Genomic DNA, 24,891 nt, shown 5'->3' on the forward strand with positions numbered 1-24,891 from the left:
TACCACATAACAAGGAGAGCTTGGAGGGATTCCACTTTCCCAGAGTGTAATCCTGCCCTGAGCTCCCACTGGGGCAGGGCTGCCTACTGTTTGCACAATCTAGCCCTAGGTTTTTTCTTTATTCCAAGTAAATCTCATATTGTGTAACGAGTGTTCTATCATGCTTCTGTTACAGCTAATATAAAGAAAAAACATGGCTGCATTGGTACTGAATAGTTTTAACTGCAAGCGTAGCCAACGACAAACTATGTTCAGTGCAAAACCAGAAGCTATGATTAATCCAGAAGCAGTAAATTTTGATGAAAAGTTGCTAGTTTATTCCCACTTAGCACACATATTCTTATTTTTTATTCACAGTGTATGAATTCTGGTTAGACCAATAGTTGGGTAATCATATGTGGGAGAACTGAGCTGTTTCTTGTTCCTGACCTGGCATGAGAAAGAGATAGTGCAGTTAAGCCCTGAAGGAAAGCAACATCTCACTCCAACAGGAAATGGTGAGCTTCAGAGATGTACCTATCTGTCTGCATCTAGAAAGTAACTTAGCAAGACCTGGTCGTAAGGATGGTGAAGAGGGAGGAAGGGAGGACAGAGGAGCAAAGATACAATCCACCTGTGGTCCTCCAAAGCCATCTGAGAGGAAGAAGATATTATGAGCTGCAAGGAGACACAGAAATTTACCAAGTTTTTTTTTTTTTTTTAATAAGTTGATTTAAATTTCTATTAACAATACCAGTATATTAAAAACAAAAATTGCTCAAGAGTAGACTTCTGCTTCTTTCTTTGTTACAGACAAGTCAAACTGCAAGTATTTCACTCTACATTCCTGTAAGAACATCAACCCAGTGATCCTTCAAAGCCCCTCCTTTTGGCAAGTACTATTCTCTTCCTCTTTATATGGTAATTACAAAAAATCAGAGATGAAAAACATACGTGTTACTAAAACTACCATTTAATTTATCAGGATTGCCCTTAAACCTAACAGCAAAAGAAACATATCATTGTTTTATGAATGCAGCCTCCAGCTGATTTAAAGAAACCCTCCTGTCAACATTTAAATGACTCATGATTTTTGCACTGTACAGGGAACGTTTTAATTTACATAATTATACTTGTATAAACTATGCACTGACTGGTTCCCAATCTTGAGTTCACCCTGAAGTCTCCCTAAGGGAAAGGTGTCACATGTGATGAGAAACAGTTTATGAGTCTGCAAATGTAAAGGGCAAGAACAAAGAGCCAAATCACTTGCTCTTCTTACAACAAGAAAACCTACTCACTGCAACACCCTCAGCAAGCATGAACACCAATTATTCGGTGAGACAAGTAAAGTAGCTGGTAGTGTCAGCAGTGCAGACACCGATCTTTTCAAGTTTTAAACATTGTCATTGGAGTATTAAGGACAATTAATATTACCTGCAGCTACTATTACAATGTCAGCTAGTTGAGTGTGGATCTTGAGCTGCTCCTTTGGTGTGTATCTGTGAGTAATGGTCACTGTAGCATCACCTGAAATTTAAGAGACGGACAACTAATCAATATATAATAAACGCCATGCGGGAATCTTATATCAGGTACAAACAAATTATTTTGGTTACAGTAAGAACAGTACAGACGCTCATCAGATTTATCTTGGGATGCGTCATTTATTTCAGCATAGGTAGAAGGTTTACAACACCTGTGTTTCACACATACAAAAAAGTGTTTATCCTTAAAAATCGGCACTGGATTAATGCATTCGTACAATGTAGACTAACTTATTCCTCAGTCAGCTTCACTACATATAGTGAAGTTACAAGGAATGACCCCAGCACAGAATCTGGTGTCTACCCTACTAAGGGCATTTTGTGTAATGTACCATAAGACTAAATTGTTCGTGACAAAACAGAACACCAAGTGCAAGACGACCATGTTTATACCCTGGTCCTTTTGTCGTTCACTTTTGTCATTCACCTGTCCTGAAGCTCCCTGAACGCCTCCCTTGACATTCTGTTGTACAGAGAAGAAGGAAAACCATTGCCTTCCCTGCCTCTCTGACCTAACTCTGTAACAGGGTTATTCTGGAATCAAAGTTTAGTCTTTGTCCTGTGTTTTTGACAGACTTCGAGTGTTCAAGGACTAAGTGGTAATCCAAATTAAGTGAACCAGCATTACTTCTTACTGCTATTTCCTCCCTCAAGACTTCAGAGCAGAAGATGACAGCCAAGGCTCTTCTCTTTGTAGCATCTGATTGCATAGGGAATGAGTCTAGTAGCTATGGCAACAATGGCACTCTGGGGCCAAGGGTCTTTTCTTACAAACTCTACCAACATTTGCATGCAAGGAGCAGATAGTAAAATCCCTCTGTTGACTGGAACACCAAAAGATTTCATTGAGGAGCGGCATTCTTGAACATACATGCATAACACAATTAACAGCAGCATCAATATTTAGATGATCTGTATAATTCTAACTGGATGGATCTGAGAATGTTAATCACCGTAACCGCTTACAGAATAAATACACCAAACGCACGTGTTTTTCCACAGACTTGAAATAAAGTAAGCAGTAGTTTTACACAGCTCAAATGCAGTAACAGGAATGGAACAAAATGGACAAAAAAAGGTGCTAGATTTTTGCAGATGTCTTACCATCTCCTGATAAAACAGCAACTGCTGAACCCTGACTTTATATCAGAGCAGGAAGCGTTTGAAGTGATCACAAATGGAAGCCCACAACCTTTTGGGCAAACTCAGACGCCCTGGGGCCCGCTCCTGCAGGTATGCGCATTGCTTGGCAAGAAGCTACAGAAAACACCTCCTAATAAGACATGAAAAACCTTGTTTTGGAAAACCTGTTTGATGGAGATAATGAGGAGAAATCAATACACATAAACTGAAGGCTCACGGGCATAGGGACTGAAGTCTCACACTGCATCCAAGAGCAAGTGTGGCGATCCCTTGACCTGGAAAACAGCAAAGACAACAGCTATTGAAGGAGATTAGTCCCAGATTCTGATGCCAACACTCTCTGTCTCTCTCTCCCTTGCAGCTATTTGTACCACATACAGTTCACGTGTTACACCCCCTAGTCTCCACCTTCCATTCACCACAAACTCCTGAGCCGTATTATTAACCACTAAAAGTTTCTGCCATCTCAGACACTACCACCATGTTTGCTTCGTCAGGAACGTGTCTGATTGATCTGATCTGTGCCTCATCTCATTAACTCTCTTAAGCACCTCACCTTCAACTTGTCTGTGCTCTGGCTTCTCTGCCCTTTTGACTCATCTTTGATCACTCTTCTCCTCTTTCAGGCACCACCTCTCCTCCTTCGGTCTCTACACTTAATATGGTCTCCCTGAAGAGTAGCTGACAAAGACATTTTCAGTTACTGGCAAAAGGGAAGTGCAAATGTGCACGAGCAGTTCCATGAAATTAGGGGAGCTGACCGAAGTCTTTTACCAACTTTTCATAACTTCCCATTGATCTAAGTCCATCAAAAGCTTATACAGCTCGCCATCCTAAAAGCATCTCCTCATTAACCTTTCTTGTGATAGCAACATCTTAACCAATACATAAAGCCTGCATGTCCATATTCCTTCAGCCTTCACTCTTGATTGCCTTTGGTATCAATAAGTGGTAACTCATACAAACAAAACACGCTTTTTAAAACTAATCACTTGGCCCACTGCAGAAAACCCACATGGTTTTTTTTGGTGTGATGCACTTCCCTGTTATTGTTAATTAGCAAATGCTAGCAACGCAGACTCAGGGACTCTCTGAAGGGCCATGCTCCACATAAGAAAGCCGAGCAGACTTTTCACTGGATTCTGGAAAGAAAGGTTTCAATAAAACAGAACATCCAATTTTAGACAGAAAAGAAGGATGCCTTGTCTGAAACCAACTGTCATAATTCCCAAAGATATACACACAACAACGTACTTTTGACTGCACTCAGCATAGAGGCTGAGAAGAAAAAATTGACCATGTCCAAAGGTACAAATATTCCCAACTTCTAAGATACAAAATCAGTGCAATTTTCCCCTAAAAATTTCAGTGAAGAACGTGTCTGTAGTCAGCTCCTGAAACCCAATAATTGCTCTCACTACCAAAAACGATGGTCCCTACCTTCCAAATAGTGGTCCAGAAGCTTACAGACACCTCAGAAAGGGTAGGCTGTCCATTTATTTGTGATCATGTCAAAACAGAAAACATACAACTATTTTTACACTGCTACTTCTGCTGAAAGAAGACAGAGGAAAATATTCAGCAAGTAAGATTAAGTATGATACTGCCGAGTCAATCCACTAGTTCAGAAAACAGAGATAGTCTCACGACCTAACTATACAGAACAATTTTTTTTGTAAGAGTATGGACAGTTTTCCTATATGGCCAGCTATTGCCACCCGCAGGATATCAGGGTTTCTACATACGAAACATTACAAATGAAGACAGACCCCAACTTTTCAGTTTTATCATTTGTAAATATACAAAAAAAAAAAACTTGCATAACTTTTTCATAAGCGTGATTTCACCAAATCAGTCTCAATTGCTGATACAACCCTATCTTGACTGATAAACCTCAGAATGTTCTTTATCAGCACCTACAGCCTCTTGTCTGGTCTCCTACCCCCTGTTTAAAAAAGGAGGCCTCCACTTCACTTCACTTGTACTACCAGCTTTAAAAAACTATTCAAAACATGCTCTTAAGAAGAAAGCCTTTGTTTAATAACAAACAAAACACGTAATTCTGACTATGATAGAGCATGAGGCCAGAACGCTAGATACAGAATTCTCTTAAGCTGCAAAATGCAGTTCATCCAGAAACTTTAAAAGCCTGCCAAAGGTAGCTCATCTTATATCCCGATAGAGTTCTGTGATTATGACATGCAAATTTTACCCTTATACCAGCTGCTAAGAATACTGCTGGAAAAGATTATTCCATTTAAGCTATTATTTTGATTATGCTCATTTTTCCAATCTTTCCTACAGCTCTGCCTCCTTGACCTAATTAAACATCAGCAGTATGTATGCTCTTTCTCAGAGCATACTACCTATCTCAGATTATCTTAACCATTTTCGATTTCTTCTGTGGCACGATACATGGGGAAATTTTAACTACATTTGCCAAACAACTGATACCACAGCCTCGCTTGCCAAACAATACTGCCTTCCCTTCCACGCTGCATCCAGGCTGGCCTCTTGTTGCTAGGAGTAGAAGCAGAACTAACTGCAGGAGACCAATCAGACACTCAAAGACAGTCCAGTCCATGAGTCAGGAATAAGAACTATGCTAGACTTCCCCAGCTTCGAAAGGATTTATAACAACAAACACTACAAATACATCCTTAAGCTTCTTTTTTTATGAAAGAACTACATATGCTCTTATTTTGTCGTTGTCAGCTGCTTTACATTGGATACTACCACTTAGCAGCTTGGGGTTGGGAGGCGGGGGGAAGACTGCCTTAAGAACAAAACCATGTCTTCAGACCATGCAAGTACTTCACAATACTTCTGTTTATCATCAATTTCATTATGTCTGCATTATATAAAGCATATTTCAAACTCCATAAATTGCATTTCCAGTAATATATAGAACCCAATCCTTGCACTAAATAGCAAAAATCCTAGTGCTTTTCATGGGAATGGAGATGAGCCCAAAATCATGCACTGATGTTAATTACAATTCAAACATGAAGAGAAGTTTCAAATAGCAACTTTCCCACAGAGGCTGAATCAAAAATCCAACTCTGTGATTAATAAGAAGCTTTTAGTGTTTCATTATATTAATAATAGATTTCATTCTACTCCTATTAATTACACTTAGGATTAAACATCCACGTTTACCTCATTTGTGCACATCATCATGGCAGTTACTAACATCAAACTAAAGTTGCAAGAGGGCAGTATTCTATTTAAATTCTATTTGTTATTCTTTCTACAGCACAATTATAGCAGTACATCCATGCTTCTGAAATTTAGAAAAAATAAAAAATATTTTCATTACAGCCCCTAATTTCCAGGGGAGTATGAACTGAACCACAAAAAAATGGCAGGCCAACAGGTACTATCATAGAACTCGCACTGCAAAGTTACTTTCTTGGACATTTAGATATTTTCATAACTACATAGTTTCATAATTACAACCTTACTAACATAGTACAACACAGAAATAGTCATATACACACACACACATATATAAAAATATATATAAAATACATAATACTATATGTGTGTGTATATTTTATACATATATGTATTTTGTGTATGTATGTGCACATGCACATATATATGACTAATCTGAAATTAATATTATGTAAGTGTGAGGATAAGGGATATAGCTATATTAGTTTGTATAAACATCACATGAACCTCCATTGTTCTTTAAGGCTATACTTTCGGGTATTATCCCAAATGTTCCATGTTAACAATGTTAAAGCAGAAACTGTTTAAAAAGGAAGACAAAAACTATTAAATATCAACAAATATAGAGTCCAGTTCAGACACTGCCTTGACCTCCTGAGAAAATGTCAGGAAATATATCAGCAAAGGAATTTCCTTCCTCTTGTTGCAAATATTGTACAAGAGACAAAAGCTTTCTCATTTCATCTGAATCCTCTACTTAGTTTTATTTTGACAGTTTCACATATGGGAGCATTAGAGTATCAGACAATATTCCTGGACTTACCTCCGGGCCTCTCATGCTCTCCATCAGTATGTAAAAGCATTGAAATAGGCATTCCAACATTCTTAGATCTTCCAGCTACAACAACATTTTTACCAAAAGTTTGTATTCCTTACAGAAGGGGGGAAAAAAAAAAAGAAATGAAAACAAAGTTTTATTCTGCTGTTTTGAGATACCTAAACCCGTCTTCTCAATCCTCAAGATATAATCATTTGCTATTGTGGATTGCTGACATCTAGGTTACTTGAAAACCCACAGGGCTGAACTTGTGGGATGATTCCACAACACAACTTTCAGCTTTCACAGTACAGAAACAAAACTGGCACCTAATATAGGTGATCTGAATCGTCCTTTGGAGAGACTTAGTTTCTCTTCAGCAACCATAAAGGAAACATAAGCTCTTACGTCTATCAATGGGAGCATCTGTATTACACTTATAAAATGAAAAAGTATTTAACGCATCTGAAGTATCTGTTCTTTTCCCTTTCTAGTATGCAAATAAATCCTCTCATTCGGTCTCACTTTTGTCCTGGATTCTTTCTCTTCCCCATCAAGAACTTTAATATTAACTATTTGACAATTAATCATGAGGTAAGCAGTATTACAGAAAGCTTCTTCCAACATTATAAAAAGTGCAAAATAAGTGACCATGAAAAATGCTTCGCCAAGTACTCTAAGTGTACAACTGTCTGTTCTTAATAAATAGTTCTATTATTGGCAGAAGACCTCAATCGATTTGGTGCCTCATTATTATATAGATTACTCCTCTAAATGCTTATTCTTTTATCAGTCCAATATATTAAGACAGCCTGCATCTGTTTACCTATATCTGCCCCATGTTGTGTACCCCTCATTCACCTTTTGTAATTAAAAAAAAAAAAAGAAAGTTCGAATACACTTCCTTACCTGTCCGTTTTATTATTTCCCACACAGCAGCAGCAGTGGCGGGTATTACAGAAGGCTGATCAAGACACAGACGTCCAATGTTGATAATGTGAAATCCATCCACATCCTTTTCAGGGGCAATAGCATTACAAACTGTTCGTTCATCTATGTGATCTAGAAAATGCATTGCTTTGTGATTACTTTTCTTTCACTTATCAAAAGTCATCAATGATAGCCAAATTGTTACATGGAGAAACACATCAGTTTCATCTACCTAGGGTAATGATTATTATTTGTTATGCTTACGCTATACTTGGGGAAGAAGGGAAGGAAAGAAAAAAAAAGGCAACTAATTTACAACTTCAACTTTCCAAATCATCTGCTGAAAATAAAATCATTGTTTGTGACACTGCTTATGCAACAGCTTTAGTCAAAATATTAGAGGTTGATACTCCACTGACAATGATGCTAATTATGAAAAATAAATATTTAAACAAGACACTTGAGTTCCTTCTGCATTTTGGAAGTGTTAATAATCTAGTGGATCAAAAAAAAATCTAGCCTTCAGTTTCTATTTTGTAACAAGATAACTGTTTTTAATAATTTGCTAATAAATGGGATCAAAATATATCTTTTTTCATTGGAAAACTTGGATATCACATAAAACCATGAGATATTTATGAGCTCAAAACACCGAATATGATTTAAATGATATTTGCACATGATTATTTTTAACTTTTCACAGTTACTAGTTTTCACATGCACTATTTTTATGGGGTAAGTCTTCAACTGCTTAAAGTTTATACTGCATAAACATTGATATTTACTATGAAACAACATAAGCGTCAGCCAAGACAAGTTACAAAACTAAGTATAAAAATTCTGCTGTGAAGAGACACTCCAGAAGAACACCTATAGGAAATATGTTTACCTCCTGTCAACACATGATCCAGAAAGCAAGCCTGGTTTCTATGTAACAAATACATTTGCTCAGTGGTATGTTAGTTAAAACTTTCATCTACTGCTTCGCTGTTTAATAACTTCCCAGTTTCCAGCCTTACACTCAAGCTTTACTTCCATCTCAGTTTTTTTTTCCCCCTCCATCTTCTGTCTAATAATACAATGCCTATACTAGGCTACATGGCTAACAGAACTCTGCTATTTTGAAGTGATATATCTACATGTCCAATTTAAGGGGCATAACGGAATGTTTTAAAAAAGCCAAATAAAGCAAAATGAGTGTTCACAAGGAAATTCAGACATTCTCGGTAGACATGTTTTATACACCCATACACGTGAGATTTGAATTTAGTAATTAACTTGCTCTATATACGGACTTTGAGATTTTGCATAAAAAGGAACTAGCTAATTAGAAGATATCATATGTTAGAAAACTTAAAACATGGTAAACTCTTGTTAAAGGATATCCAGTAAAAAAACCTGAGTTCAACTGGAGTGTGTCAAACAGCCATTACTATGATTTAATTTTCCATCTTCAAAGTGGAGAGACGGAAAATTTCTAATGGAGAAAGTTCCATTCTGAATCTTTATGCCAAAGACCTGTGGAAATGAAAATTGATGAAACAGTCTTTCTTCCAAAATCAAACTAGTCTAATCTAGATCAAAGAAAACCATAACTTGCAGGCAGGCAAGAAAGAAATTTAGAGTAACCTATTAAACAGTTTTTGCAAAAGGAAACTAGTTAACCTTGTCCAAAATAGTTTTTCAGCAAACAAAACTTGGCTGCCATGCTTTTCTTTGAGCCTGGGATATGACGGAACTTTCCTCCAACCAAGACCTCCTCATTCCTGTTCAGCTTCCCAGAGGCAGAAATATAAGATAGATTCATGTATAAGCAAAAGAGAACATGCTTTACATGGATTTTTTTCTACTGAAAACTGATTTGCAGAATTTCAGAAAAGGGCACGTATCACTGCAAAGAAACTGCAGCTTATAGCAGCTGCATAGCTGGGAACAGGCAGGCCAAAACGGGCCTGAAAAGAGGTGTGGACACTCCTCTCTTCCCTGCCCTTAATGAGAGCTATCTCATAAAACACTAACCTGGGGTGGGGGAGAGACAAAGATACAAGAAAAACAGTTCCAATTGTATAAATCATTACTACGTTACATCAAGTGCAGACTTTATTTCCCTTCAGAAACATTTTTTCTGGTTTTGTTTGCACATGACTACAGGCCATATAATTTTTTCCTGAGGAAGAAGTCATCTTTTAAGTGTGTTAGTGTCAGTCTCACAGAACATTATTCACACACACAACCTTCTCGCTACACATTGTCATACAAACCTACTAGCAATCATTCCAAGCTATTCTTCCACCTCAAGTTTCTCTGTCTTTACACTTTTAATTGCAACCCTGCTATAATGATATACCCAGTTGCACCAAATCAGGCTGCACTTCAGTTAGCACAGTCCTTTACAGTGGAGAGATATTTTGTTCATATGCTGTTCTCTCATACTTAATGGCTGCCCACCTCCAAAAAACATTTAGTTTTTAGCATCCTATCTCAAAGAAATACCTAACATTTCATAGCCATACCCCAAGCAATTTTAAAAGATACAGGAAACTGTCCACAAAACCATTACCACATCAGAAGCAATGCACTCAGAACGTGCATAGAAAGTAAGTCTTCCTCAGGCAAAGACAATAAACCTCAAAGTTAAGTTCTTACAACTCACAAAAGTGAGAAAGAACAAAGCCATTTTCTGCTTTTATTTTTGACCGAATGTTGATCAAAAGCCACACCTGCGTTGTTTAAGCCCCCCCTAAAAAAAAAAGACAAAAAAAAACCACCCAACCCCCCCAAAACAAAACAATAAAACAAACAAACAAAAGTAGCCATTGCTGATCTAGTGTCTACAACTTCTGGGCTTTGTCTCCTACCATTACAATGCAAGTTAAACCAATTTTGGAAAAGGAGCTAACAGTCTTCTGCCCTTCCATCTCTAAAAGTTTCTTTGGGAGAACATGATATTTCAGGGGAGTAAAAAGGAAAAGGAAAAGGAAAACAAAAACAGTACTCAAAGTTATATCTGACCTTTACTGTAGAAAAAAAATCTTAATTTTTAAAAATGGCTTGCATAGTTAGCCTTAACAAATACCTATACAGACATGTAACACTGAAGCAGTTCTGCTGTTGATTTAACTACGGTAAAGGTTTTCTGAAGGTAGGCAATAGCCAGGCCTCAAACTGGCAAGTTTTACAGGTTAGAGGAAGACTAATTATTCTTAATGTTGTTACTGTGAGTGAGGTACTATAGTTCTTGAGAGAGATGTTCAACCAGTTATATCAGGGCTTAAACCACTCAAGTGTACTAGCATTAGACATCTGAATTGACACATCTACAATTACCTTCAAATTGTTTTTGTTGAAATGTTAAACACAGGTTTAAATTCACTAAGCTTCAATGCTTAAGTCCATTATTAAATTATATATCGCTGTGCATAATGAAAGCAGAAGACTCAAGAGGAGATTGCCATGAACTGATAGCCATCTCAAACAAATAAAAAAGAAACAAAAAGGAAGCATTTCTGCAAGCAGTATTGACCAATTTTTCAGAATATTAGCCTAAGTCAGTCAAGTGACATATCACACCTCCCATTTATGGGGAACACAGCAGTGGATAGGGAGTCCAGAGGACAAGCTTGTTTCCTATGCTACACTCAGAGAGGAATTTCCATCACCAGGCTGCCAGTGGTAAATCTTCTCTGGAGTTCTTAATACTGAGGAAAAGTTAATAAAAAAACCAATTCTCCTCATCTACTCTTACTGAAAGAGATGATTCTTCAAACTAAACAACCAAGCACATTCAGACAACCAAGTACATTCAGGCAACTCTCAGAATTCATTACTTTGTGTTCAAAACTTTGTGCTCCTTACTTGCATTATGCTTCCATCTTGTGGCCAGCTTGCTTCAGTGCATAGCAAATTTGGAGATTATCATCATCCAGTGTTTAAGTAACAGAAACTGCAAAACCTTCTAACCACAAATGCCAAATTAATTACAAATATGAACAAAACACATCATTCTCTTTCTTAACACTCAGTACCTGCCCCATTTCTTCATGTTTTCCAAGTAGGAAATAAAGGCAGTGAGAACTGTCTGAAAACAAAAAGTAAGACTAGCAGTAAGAGTGAAAATGAAAAGCGGATGAAAAACACATCCTCCACTTCATAACCATCATTCCTAGAACAACAACCCCTGGAGTTCTCACTAGTGCTAGAAATCATGCCTGCACATGCCAAAGACTGGAAAGAGAGAGATGGGCGAAAGCCAACATGCCAGTCAATTTATTACAATGCATCTAGCAGGTTAGGTACATCTCTGTTAGGAAGCTTACATTGGTTTAACTAAATTGATATAGATAGATTTAGATGAAAAGTTGTAAGTTTAATCACTGCCAAAATACCATCTTTCCAGCTATTGCCAACTGGTTGATAAGGGTCAGCTAGAAGAGCTTTCAGTACACTGTGCGAGGGGTGGGCGGTTAATAGTCATGAATATGGTAGAGGCTTTTGGGACTTTAGCACAGAGCTCCCCTAGAGCATTAGAGACCACGAAGAAAACGCCAACAGATGTTTAGGAGAAAAACTGGAACCACTGCGAGAATGGCAGTAGCATCATCTGCTAGGTAGCATACCTGACATGCTATAGTGGATGAAGATACAGTAAAAGGTCTCAATAAATAAGGCAAATCAGTGCAACATGTTAGCAAAAAAAAAAAATAGACGTAAACTGGATAAAGTGGCAAAGGAGGAAAAGAAAAGTTATCCTTGCAGTAGCATTTTCACCAATTTTTTTTTAAATAGGCAGGGTTGTTGAGTCCCATTATTTACTTTACTTTTTGTTTAGTAAGAACTGTGAGCTAGTATGCAATAGAACTGTATCATTTCAATGACTCATCCTTCATTATGTGTATGTGCTTTCAAGAGCTCCTCATGTAACTAAGATACACTCACAATCAAAAACTCTGTGAAACACTTGCTCTTAAGCTGTCCATATTTGAAGAGCAGGATAACAGACAGCACCTACCTGGGAGAGGTAGCTGAACTAATAAACCACTAACCGTTGAATCCTTGTTGAGTTTGACTATCATATCTAAGAGCTCTTCTTGAGAAATGTCTTTAGGCCTCAGTATGATCTCACTAGAAATGCCTGATAATAAACAAAAACAGAAGACACTGATATTAGTATCAGATTACTTATCTCAGGTGAGCTTAGTCATTTTGTCTGAAAATGTACCAGATGCTCAACAACTGCCTTAACTAAGAATGGAGGACTACTGAAAATTCCAGTCACTGTCTGATCTTTAACACTATTTTCTGATGTCAAGTACAATCTCACAGTGAATCATACAGGAAAAAACAGCAGTTGGACAAGTAGCACCAAAATTAAAACTAGATCTACAAATATTTGGAAAATAAGGCATACAATAACTTTTCTGCCAATATGCTCTTGAGAATTATAAGCAAACCCAAACAGATCAAGCTACACTAATACTGCCACTGTACATGATGACTTCACCACGTCTCCTACAAGAACAAAACTGTTACTAGAACACATGAATTTTGTTGCCGTCAGTGGAACTGCAGTCTTGCCTAGCACCTCAAAAAACTGAGTTTCCTGTTTAAGCTAGGATACTGTTTCAAGTGGACATAAGATGCTGTAGTGACTGAGCCTTACCCCAGGTAATCAGTTATTTACATTTGCCATTTGATTTTATTATGCCTGAAATTCTGCCTTTTGTATATAGAACTATGACACCTTGGTTTTGGATTGGCTTGCGTGGCTTTAATGCGGACGGAAAGCATTCAATAGGACAAATTCCATGAAATACTGCAAACACACATGAAGAGGTTTATTATTCAGGTTATGAAGAAAGATGCTCTTAATTTTTCTTTCTGTAAGAATGGTTAGTTTATAAACTCCGATGCCTTCAATTCTAGAATATTATGACTTGTTACTACAGTTGTAAGTGGACCAAAGAATCCACATAGAAGAAGGAATATAATGGGGGCTGAGAAAGTAAGCTCCTAAGCACATATTTCACATTTGAAAATCAACAGTGCCTTGCAAAGACAATTAATAACTACAAGTTGATATAACTTCCCTCCAATTATCTTTATTCACCCAGCCTTTCAAAACCAGCTAGATATTTAACTGTCAAAAAAAATTCTGTAGTGTTTCCTTTTAGTTTCCAGTTTTTAAGGCTAAAGGTGCAAACTGTTCCCTAACATTTTAAGGTATAGAATCAAAACTTATGCCTACCATTCCTGTGTCATGAAAAATACTTTCTTTGCACATCAGTGCAACTTTTTCACTTTATGTTCATCAGGAATGGTGAGGAAAAAAACAGTGCAAAGTGACATGAAAATACAAAGGGTTCCTCCAGCTTTTTTTTTTTTTTTCTTAATAAAAAGATCTTGTGCTTAACACTGAAACTTTTTTTTATGTAATACATACCTACAGCTGCAGCTGCTTTTATCTTATTTCTGACATAGATATGACTAGCTGGATTGTCTCCTACTAATATGACAGTGAGATGAGGTCTCTTGTTTCCAAAGGATATCCATGATTCTACATCTCTTTGAACTTCTTTCAAGACTTGTTTAGCAAGCTTTGTCCCCGAGATAATGGTTGCTTCATCACTATAAAGACAAAAAGATACACAACATTTAGATCTAAAATACTATAAACAAAACACCTAACTGTGTGATCTACTGTGTCCAAAACTTTCAAAAGCTTTGATCAGTGAATTTAATAGTACTTCAAATGCTTTTTGAAAGACATGAACTCAGTACAAACCCACCTTGGCAAAGAAAGGATTTCCCCTCTCTTATTTGAGGAACATGAAAGTGCCATGAATACATACAAAAGAGAAGCTCACCTGCCACACCCCACCTTCCCAACACATGCAGTCAGCCTGGTTTTGGTGAACATCTATGAATTCCTATGACTGGGAACAGAACATGAGAACATTCTTACACCCTTAAGATTTTGCACTGTAAGGAATTTTTACTCCCTCCCTTCCCAAATTCACTTCAAGAACATATTTGGCACGGAATTATTCACAGTAACCTTTCGTCCAAATATAGGTGGTAACATCTTTTTCCTCAGGATCTAGCTGAGATAAGTGAATGGTGAATAACTCAGTAGCTTTTGTCATCTTCTCCTCCTAAAATGCCCCCTCCTCCCATTTTGGTCTTTCAATCCCCTTGTCCTTCCAGAAATCTTACCCTCTCCTCCAGCCAGCACTATGGCAGGCAAACAACCTCTTAGGGTGGAGTCCCCACCACCATCCCCTTGCCTGTGCGGAAAAGCAGAGGAAGACTGAAGAAGGTGTCTTGTTCCTTCAACTGTCCCTAAACCCCTCAGTCCCCCTATGTCATTGCTGTGGTCATCATCACAGCCGAAGTGGGGGGGAAGAGGAGGAAACCAACCCACACACCCACCAACCAAAACCAAAAAACTCTAGCATGCATAACCTTCAGATGATAGCACACGAAATTTTTTTTTTTTAACCAGGTCAAGCAGCCTTTAAACACTAACTTCACTGCTGGGAGGGGAATTAGGAAGAGAGAGAAAGCCATAGAGCAAGAAATTCTATCATTGATCTCGTCTGAAACAAGGTATTCCAGATGACTCAAAGCCATCATTTTAAGCAGCACAGAAGAGCAAGTTGCATTTTGCCCATTTCAAAGGTTTGTGGAATTTCACTCATTTCTAGTAGGTCTTGATGACCAAAAAAGCTAAATGTGGGGGGAGACCATCTATGGTCTTACATGAAAAAGTCATCCAAACTTAAATGCTACAATATGCCTGATAGAGGAGGAAATCCAGTCTGCATGTTATTTAACTGTAAAACAGTTCCATCAACATTCTGCAACTGGTACCCCTTGGTACAGAAGGGCAATATATATGAAAACACATCTTTCTGCACCAGAGATAATAGTATCTCTCTCTCTCTCTCTCTCTCTCTCTAACTTTCAATAATGTTCACTCCCTTCTAATAAACATGCTATCTTTAAGCAGTAAGACAACAATCATTAAAATGTATTTTAATATAAAGTTTATTTCAAGTGCAGTACAAGGCATATCTTAATAGCACTGTTAGCAGAACAACTGCTGAGTGGAACAGAAGTTGAATTCTTCGCTTAGTCTTATTAACACTACCCTCACAAATAAATGATACTTCTGTGACGATAACACTCACCAAACTTACAGTTTAAGAGCTTTTCCGGTTTCTTTTATCAACCTCCCATGCTCACCTTACCAGCTAAGTGCTCCAAGACCAAGTGCAGCTCTCCTGAAACAGCACTTTGCTAAGTACTACTTCATTCAGGTCTCCCATGTGCCAGCTTTGTCTTACCTCGGTTGTTCTCCTGGTCTCTGGAGTCTTCTCCATCTTCCTGCCTGTCTGCTCACTATAAGAGTAGGTGCTCCTCCCTTTGTACACTGCATGTGACATATTCCACCACAGTTGAAGCTTTTATCTACACTACTTCCTTCACTATTTCACCCTCTTCTTGTCTCAAAGAAACTCAAAAATCCTAGCATGATACATAAATACAGTTAACAGTGTCTCTTGACTGAAATATCTGATGTTATAATAAGAGAACAGATATGCTTCTATCAAAAAAAAAAAAAAAAAAAAAAAAAGCAGGGAAATAATATCAACTCCCTAAAAGCAGAACAATCAGAACAGAGCAGAACGGTTCATTCTTCTTCTAACGAGCACAATTGTGCAGCATCATAAGAAAAAACAAGTTTATGGCTCATCAGCTCCTGACCAAAGACTGTCAACCGATTATTTTCTCCTTCTCACTATAAAGTAAGCCTGAGTGTGAGAGAGCTTCCCCTCTGCAAACACACTTCACTTCCTGCTTTGAGATTAATAGCTTTACATACACACACAGATCACAATCCCTGCTTTGAACTGAATAAATGAATTTAACATGACTACCATTTGTGACTAACATGGTTTAGAAAGGACTCCAGGTGACTTATGATGACACCAACACAGAACAGATTGGGGGAAAAAAAACAAAAACAAAGTGCCTAGTATTAAAAAAAAAAAAAACTTGCTCAGAACAAATTACCTGACTGTCCTTCAGTAAAGCAACAAAGTACTACAAATACACCGAGCACAAACAAATATGAATAGCTGGTTTCTTTTATTTTTACATCAGTTTTAGCTGCTTCTCAATACAAACTTCTATATTGTTGAAATACTATTTTTTTTTTTAAGACTACAGATGTGGTTTTATTTTTTTCCTGTATGGCCGGCTCTGTATGTGATCATTTTCATACAGCTCTCTCTAATCTTCGTTATTTATGTTTTGGCTTTACACACCTTTGGCACAGGACACTTTTTCCCCATGTACTCATTACATCAAATAATTAATGCTCACCTGTGTAGCAAGGCCATATATATTTGAAGATACAAGTATTTGAAAACATTTTAGTACTAAAAGCCAAATTCATTTCATATGAAATCCCTATCACATTTTTATGCTATTTTTACTCTAAATGGATTAACTCTCAAGGAATGGATTAATACTCAAAGGATTATTTCACCTATTCTTTGGCAATAGATTGGAAGTGCATGCTGCTTCTTAAAATTTAACCACAGAGTTAATAAAAAAAATTGATTCAACTGATCATTGATTAAGTTCTGAAGAGCTGCCCTTACCTAAATCTGCCCTTACTTACCCAATCATATTCAATCTTCTCAGTTATCCAAGGAGCACGAAAACCCAAAACAAGGGAACAGAAACACAGTGCTATAAAAGCAAAGCCACAAGTACTTTGTTATCTATTGCTATCTAGCTCTATTAATTTCTATCTATATATACATTAAAATGCAAATTATACACAATACCTTATAAGCTAGGACAAAATGCATATTAGTAATATATCATAGCCAGGACGGAGTGTGATACGGCTGTATAACACTTTAATCTTTCTGAAGGCGACATGCAGTAAATTTTACAAGCACAAGCAAGAGTCAACTGTATATGCCAAATGTTTCCAAGGCCACTGCAAGCATTTAAGATGTGAGCTGCCTCTGATGCTACTAAAATGCCTTAGATATTTTTAGCAGCCTAAGGCACAGTATTTTTTAAGAACTAGTGCATTTTAATGAAATCATTAACATCATCATTTCTACTGTTCTCTTAGGAAACTTTCTGAAAGTTATCCTTCTTAAGTACAGTAGAAGAGTAGCCTATGAAATTGCTGGTGGATTTTCACAGAAACAAGTTTAAGATTCCTTTCCTTAAGGAAAAGGACTGCTTAATAAACTATCACATAACAGATAAAACCCCAGACTGGAAACAGAAAGATTTCAAGTTAAGACTAATCTGAACAATTGATACTTAGGGCACCCAAAGTATAGAAGATCAAAATGATTCCAAGTTAGTTCAATACACAGAAGAAGACAAGTAAAATTATACCTTCACAAGAAGGTGTGGAATGGCCCTCTCCTCTTTTGGCATTTCAACAGCTACATACACCCTTTGAAGACATGAAAAATAGAGCTACTGCCTGAATTAGTCTTTTTTTTTTTCCATGTTTCCTATTTTTGTATTTCAGAGCCTAAAAACAAAGGTGATAGGGAGGGAGACTAACTATGTAAATTTATGGCAGATGTCTATGAAAATGACTTGAAGTCTCAAGGAGAATCCCACTGAAGGCAAAGTAGCGATGAAAGAAATATTTTCATAAAAGGTTCAGTCTTTTGCTCTGGCCACTGACCATGAACTGCAGACCAATGGAAATCACCAAATAACTAGGAAATGGAGCATTAAAGGTGAACTTTGTGTTTTGCAGAATTACAGATTAAAAGCCTAGGAAATTACAGAGATACTATTTGGTCCTTAAAGGAAAGGGAGAACAGCAAATCTTATGACTTGGTCCTTTGCTAATCCCTCTCTAAATGTTAACATTTGGAAAAGGAAGGAAAGCTTTCTCCCTTCCAAAACCACTCAAAACTGATCATCACATACCTGTCCCGATCTGCATGAGCTCAACCACCACTGGATTACATATCTCAGTACAATATCATTAATGCAAATCTTTTTGGAACAGAGCATAACAATTTTTATAATGGTTCAGAAATCAAATGTTCCAACTGTCACAGTAGTCCCAAGCTATTAAAAACACCTCTGAAATCCACTAAGTGAACTGTAATTTGAGAAATTTTGTCACTGGAACCAAACTGGAAATATTGCTACTACATGAACCATCATTTGCCTCCAAGTGTTTATCACCTCTTGTGTACATTTCCTTGCAGAAGTTTTCAATTTGATTGGAAAGTTTTTGTCACCTTCACATAGAGCAAATATTCCCTTTTTCAACTTTGCTTGAACATCACCATACTATCTAGGGCAAAAGTTCTACTTGGTGCTTATCTCAGCAAGCACCTAAACTTTTAGGCATCTAAGACCAAAGACAAACGCTAATTAAAAAAATGTTACTTGCATTTTAAAGATTATTATTTTTTATATTACAGACTCAGACATTCCACGATTAGCAGCAATTCATAACTTACCATTCTGCTGGTCCATTTTATTAAATGCAATTAAAAAGAACACTCCTCATTTACAACTAACCATACAAAGCTCAGTTAAACCAACTGATATCTCAAGACATCTGAAGCTGATACAAAAAAGACCATCAAGAAACGCCTTAAGGTGAAACAAGTATTTCAGTACGAAAAATAGATTGTCTCTGTTAATCATCATTATTGCAAGGCAAAACACCATTCTTCATACAAAAGATTTGTAATAAATTAGGTTTAATTATCAGAATTAATTAATGGAATATTCGTACACTTGGTATTTTGTTACCGAAACTCTGCTAGGCAAATATAAAATAAGGAAAGTATGTAGAAAGGTGTTTTATCTCTTTTTCCTTCTCTCTATGAAGGCAGCAATATTTATCATTTTTAATCATTAGTATCACTTCTAGTAGTTTTCATCTAGAATTCCAGGACAAGTGTACAAGTTCAGTATGTTCTGGAAACATGCATTATCTGTTGTTTAAAACAAGTGTAGTTTTAGTTCCAGTGAAATACCTCTCTGAGAAAAATAAAAATAGAAAGCTGGTAGGTAATGCTCCCCCCCCCCCAAGTTTTATTAGCTGTTATAATGTAATAAGAGTTTGTCATCCTTCAACAGTAATAAATTTTTGGCCTACCTACTGTGAACATCCAGAACAAAAGCGTTCCAGTTCCTTCTACAAATACATACACTTAAAGCTTGTAACTTATATATGTTCCCGCATACATTCAGCATTGGTGTTTAACATATGTTAATTTAGCTTACCATGATGAATGTAGTTCAAAGTAACTTGAAAAAAGCAATAAAGCCTTCTGTTTTATGTTAAAATTGGACTGATTCTAAACTGCTGCAAGTCTGAGGAGTTCTACTCTTTCTGAACTATACTTTGGGGGATGAGCAAGTCCAGAGCTCATATTTTCGTCCAGAAAAAGCTTTTTGAGATTGTCTAAAAGAAACTACACAACTGGAGTAAAATAACTGATGATTGATGTTTTGTTATACCAATATGACGCATGTATGTCTCTAACCATTTTTCATGTTTGACTGCTGACATAATAATTCAAAACATGGTAAAAGTATCTAAAAGCCAGCAGACACCAGATGTATTCAGAAACTCTTATGTTCAAACTTTTTATATATATATAAATGCGTGGTAGAACATGAAGGATTTTATAACTTTACCCAACACTGCCCCTTCATTGTTAAAAATCCTAACACCAAATGGAAGAAAAACACAGTGATGAGTTCTGAAAGAACTTCTTTCCTCTGCTAGTCTGAAGGATGATAAAGAAACCAAGAAGCATAAGCATGCTACCATATCTCCTGGCAAATATGACTCAATATCATTCTACCCACAACTTAGTTCATCCATTTCTTCAAAAGAACTGTTGGCTTAAATAAGATCATGGCTGGAAACAGCTGTTACTACCACATTTGGGAAGAAAAAAAAAGTGCTTATGCATTTTAACTTCATCTAAAACACCAAATGAGTCTTCTGGGTAAAGCCTGACAAATTCCTGAAAGAAACTTGTTAGAATACCAGTGGCTAAAAGCAGGAACTGTTCTTGGGTTTTGATGCAAATACCAAAAAAAAAAAAAAAAAAAAAAAAAAAAAATTCTATGTATGTATATTAAAAAAAAAAGGCAGGAATGCTTTGTCATTTATCATTCCAAAAGAAGCCATTTCTACTTCTCCTTTCTTCAAGATTATCTCTCTTCTTTGTGACTCCAGCAATCTCTCTTGTAAATGTCAGATGAGTTTAACTAACATCACTTTTAATATAAAATAGGTCATTTATCATTTATATTTTCTGTTAAGAACCAGCTTTCTACCACATAGTCACCATCTATTCACACCATATTTTAAAAATTCTCTGGATTTACACATCTACCATTAAAGCTTTGAGTGTTCCTCCAAATACAACACAAAAGATGCTGTGAGTATACCAGGGAAACATGGAGCACCAGCATACACATACATGCCTGCTATTCGAAACATTTAAAACCTGTTCACCTTCTAATTCTAGAGATGTATTGGGTGTGTGTGCATGTGTGTGTGTGCATTTAAGTTAAAAAAAAAAAATACTGGTTACCTTGAAAAGGTCTATGACTTTCTGATTTCAACCGTCATTTTTGCTTTCCATGAGTCATCTCCAATATTTTCATATGCAAAGTAAATACCAGGAAGAACACTTCGCTACAGATCCAGCAAATATCACATTTGTTATCTGGACTTTCAGAACTCTATCTCAGCTTAACCACCTATTTATAAAATCAACTCTGGCAGCCAAAAAGTCATGCTTTAAATACATAACTAGGTAGAAACAAAATATTTTGTCATTTTCCTTAGTTGCACTATAATAAAGTCTTTTCTTTTTAGTTACAGATTACAAACGACTGTGTATACAAGCTTTTCAGGGAAAGACGACTTGAAAAATATCAAGTATAAAAATAGAAAGTATTGTAATATGTTGAGGCTTCCTAGGGATAGAATCTAGATAGCTTTACTTCTTCCAAAGGAAATATTACTCAAGAAGTACACCAAACAACAAAACATCAGCTACAGAAAACGGCTATGTTCCAGCGTGCTGGTCAAGTCATTGAAATTAAAAAGTAAATAATTACTTTGAACATTATCTACATGGCAAACTTGACCCTCTGCCCGATTATCATCCCACGCACCCATGGACGCTCCTTACTCCAACAGGAGCAGAACTGGGCATTTTTAAATTAGAATTGCCTACATCAGATGGTGACGTACCAGCATAATTCTAGCGGTTTAAATTCATAATTTAGAGGTAATCTCCAGTCTCCTTTTGCAACTACTCCACATTCCAAAGCTTTTGTGACAGAATGCTACAGACGGCCAGAAAAGAAACATGAGCCACTGAAGCCTATGTGGATTGACAACTGGGCAATTCATATACTGCATCTTGATTCTTAGTGCAGCCAGTGACTTGCAGGCCATTACAGAAAGAAAGATGTCACCTGCCCTTCTAGATAAACATATAGACTATAAGTCCAAGATGATACAGTGCATCACAGAGAGATCTTCTCAGTCTCATATATACTACACTTGTCAATGAAAACCTCTGTCAAATCATTATTACAGGAGCATATACTTTTTGCAGAACTGGAAAAACAGTAAATGGCAGCTAAGAACAGAAGTAGTCCCACAGTTCTGGAAATCCAGATAATTGTGGCAAAACCAGAAGAATTGAATCCTCTGCCATATAGACCACCAGAACATAAAGAACACCTACGAGGTCTGACACGTAACTGTATTATAGCAGTACTGCTCACCAAGCTTTCTGTGTTTGAAAACATAAAGCAACTACAACGCTTTCAGCGTAACCTAGTTACGATCTGCTATACTGGGTGAACTTTCAGGTCAGTATTTAAGACACAGCACCATGATAAATCAAAGGACTGACCAGCAAGAGCTGAAACCCTTCTTTCCACATCCAGACAAGTGTTTAGAGTTGCCATGCTGCAATACCAACACCAGAGGATCAGTCCAACCAGCATATTAAATGAAATAAGCAGCGTAGCAGAGGTGGCAGACTGGACGGCTGCTGTCTTAGACTGCATCCCCCTCCCTCTAGGGATCTATCTTTCCACAGAAACTGGCAGTTCCCTGCACGCTGCAGTGTTACGTGAAACATGCAGTGGCCACAGTTTTTATTTTTTCATACTTGTGCTGAAAAACAAAGCAGCACTGAAGTCCCACACTGTCTCTCTGGGGACAGAGAGGTCCAATGAGATGGGCAGTCACCATCACACTTCTCTTGATACATAAAGTAAAATTATTTAACAAAGTAGAAAAGATGCATTCACAACCTATCAGCACAAATAAACCTAGACACCAAAAATGTTAACGTACAGTAGTTTACAGTAAAAAACCTGAAAAGCTCTTTGAAATACCAAGCGCAAACACATTTAAAGCTAGATCTCCCTTACTAAGGATTAAAGGTGGAAGGCCTAATTGCAAGGGCTCTCTGACTTCAGTCTACCATTTAAATCCCCACTGAAGCAACGCCCGCCTCACAGCCCTCCCTCGCTCGCAGTACCTCAGCCGCCGGGTGCGGTGCCACACAGAGGCAGGAGAGCCCCATTTTCAAGGGACTTAACTAAGCCTGATTCTCGGGAGAAAAAGACGAGTGTGCCGGGAGCCGGACCACGACGCTGCCCCAGGGGCGTCGGGGAGCGCCCTCTCAGCACGCCGCGCGCTCGCGGGCTTCCCGCGCGACCGCTCAACGGCCGCGGCGCGCGGCCGCCTCACGCGCTCGCGGGCTTCCCGCGCGACCGCTCAACGGCCGCCTCACGCGCTCGCGGGCTTCCCGCGCGACCGCTCAACGGCTGCGGCCGCCTCACGCGCTCGCGGGCTTCCCGCGCGACCGCTCAACGGCCGCCTCACGCGCTCGCGGGCTTCCCGCGCGACCGCTCAACGGCCGCGGCCGCCTCACGCGCTCGCGGGCTTCCCGCGCGACCGCTCAACGGCCGCGGCGCGCGGGGGGGGGGGGCCTGCCCGTGCGTCTGGCCGGCCATTCCCGAGGATGCTACCTGTCACGCCGGATGAAGGAGGGAGGATGAAGATGCTTGGAGCGGTGTCGCATACCTGGCGGCGCTGCGCGGGGAGCTGCTGGTGCTGTAGGCAGCCCCGGGCGCTGGGCGCGAGAGAGCTCGCCATCTCCTCAGCGGCACCAAGCCAGGGCGCAGCACGGAGCAGGAGGAAAAGCCGGCCGCCGCCATTTCGGTCCCACCGGGCGGAAGCGCCGCCGCCGCAGCCAAGCGGCGAAGGGAGGAGCCAAGGCAAGTGGCGAGCCCGGGCTGCGCTGGGGCGGGGCGGTGGGAAGGCCGCTGCTGGGCTCCGCAGTGGCCTCGGTGTTGCCGGTGTCTGCGGGTTGCCGGCGGTCGCCGCGGCAGGGGAGGCGAGCTTTGGGGGCACGATGAATACATCTTTCAGCAAAGCTCGAGCTGCGCGGCCAGGGAAGGCGAACCTGTGGGTTTGTGGACTGGAAGGGCGAGCAGCGCGGCTTAGTTCCTCCGGGCCACGCTGCATTGCTTTGCGGGATTGTGGCGGGAACTTCTGCAAATCATGTCGTTGGGCGGGAAGGCGGGCAAAGCTTTCGGGCCCCTCGTCTCTTCATTTGCATCCTTTGGTCCATGTGAGCTTCAGTTCCAGCTAAAATGTGGCGTGGGCAAATCCGACGCCTAGTGAGAGCTACAGAGAGAGAAAAGCATCACTGCGCTTCGTGATTCTCCGCCACGTCCTCTTGTTTTCTCGGTGGAAGTCTCGTCGTCTTGGCTGCAGCTCACTTACTGCTGCTTTCTGCCTTATTTTTCGGCAGACTTTTGACTGTGCAAAGGGGCAGAAGAAAACAAGGTCTAAAATCGCATGTTCAAAGCACGCCAAAGTAATAATGGCAATCTTATCTGCAGTATTGAAGCAGCTGACAATTGATAAATTCCTTTTTGAAGCTGTTGAATGCTTTCCAAAGGTGCAGTGGATTAGTGAGGCTGCAGTTTCTGCTATGGCAATTTTTTGATCAGGTCAGTGGTCAGGTAAGGAACATGGCTTAGGTGCTTCCACAGAAACTGCGCATAGTGTTTTTTAATATTTTTTCCTCCTAGAGTCTTACTCTCTTCTGTTATTGCAGATACTACATGTATTGTCCCTATTTGCTTGCTATCTCTTATTTTATAAGCAGTAGCAACATTAAACTTTCCACACTCTCTTGTGTGGACTATTTTAATTTT

The 24,891-nt window shown here is 38.7% G+C and overlaps 1 protein-coding gene across 10 annotated transcripts in view; it reads right to left on the bottom strand.

Moving 5' to 3' along the window:
* Window positions 1-23,965, bottom strand: part of LOC112988273 (bifunctional methylenetetrahydrofolate dehydrogenase/cyclohydrolase 2, mitochondrial-like) — a 61,274-nt gene extending 37,309 nt beyond the window's left edge. For 2 of the 10 annotated variants that reach the window (XM_026108651.2, XM_026108655.2), the window contains exons 1-6: window positions 23,750-23,964; window positions 14,033-14,217; window positions 12,602-12,724; window positions 7,573-7,725; window positions 6,670-6,777; window positions 1,417-1,509 (exon numbers count right to left, since the gene is read on the bottom strand). In XM_026108651.2, coding sequence (XP_025964436.2) covers window positions 1,417-1,509; window positions 6,670-6,777; window positions 7,573-7,725; window positions 12,602-12,724; window positions 14,033-14,217; window positions 23,750-23,883 — 796 coding nt within the window. In that variant the 5' untranslated portion in view covers window positions 23,884-23,964. Of the gene's footprint in view, window positions 1-1,416; window positions 1,510-6,669; window positions 6,778-7,572; window positions 7,726-12,601; window positions 12,725-14,032; window positions 14,218-14,456; window positions 14,526-15,938; window positions 16,188-17,281; window positions 17,353-23,694 lie in introns of those variants that run through there. The other 8 variants (XM_064510402.1, XM_026108654.2, XM_064510404.1 and 5 more) reach the window with 7 other exon arrangements.
* Between the last annotated feature and the right edge of the window lie 926 nt (window positions 23,966-24,891).

This window comes from Dromaius novaehollandiae, chromosome 4 (genome assembly GCF_036370855.1).
Source record: "Dromaius novaehollandiae isolate bDroNov1 chromosome 4, bDroNov1.hap1, whole genome shotgun sequence".
Taxonomy (NCBI): Eukaryota; Metazoa; Chordata; class Aves; order Casuariiformes; family Dromaiidae; genus Dromaius; species Dromaius novaehollandiae.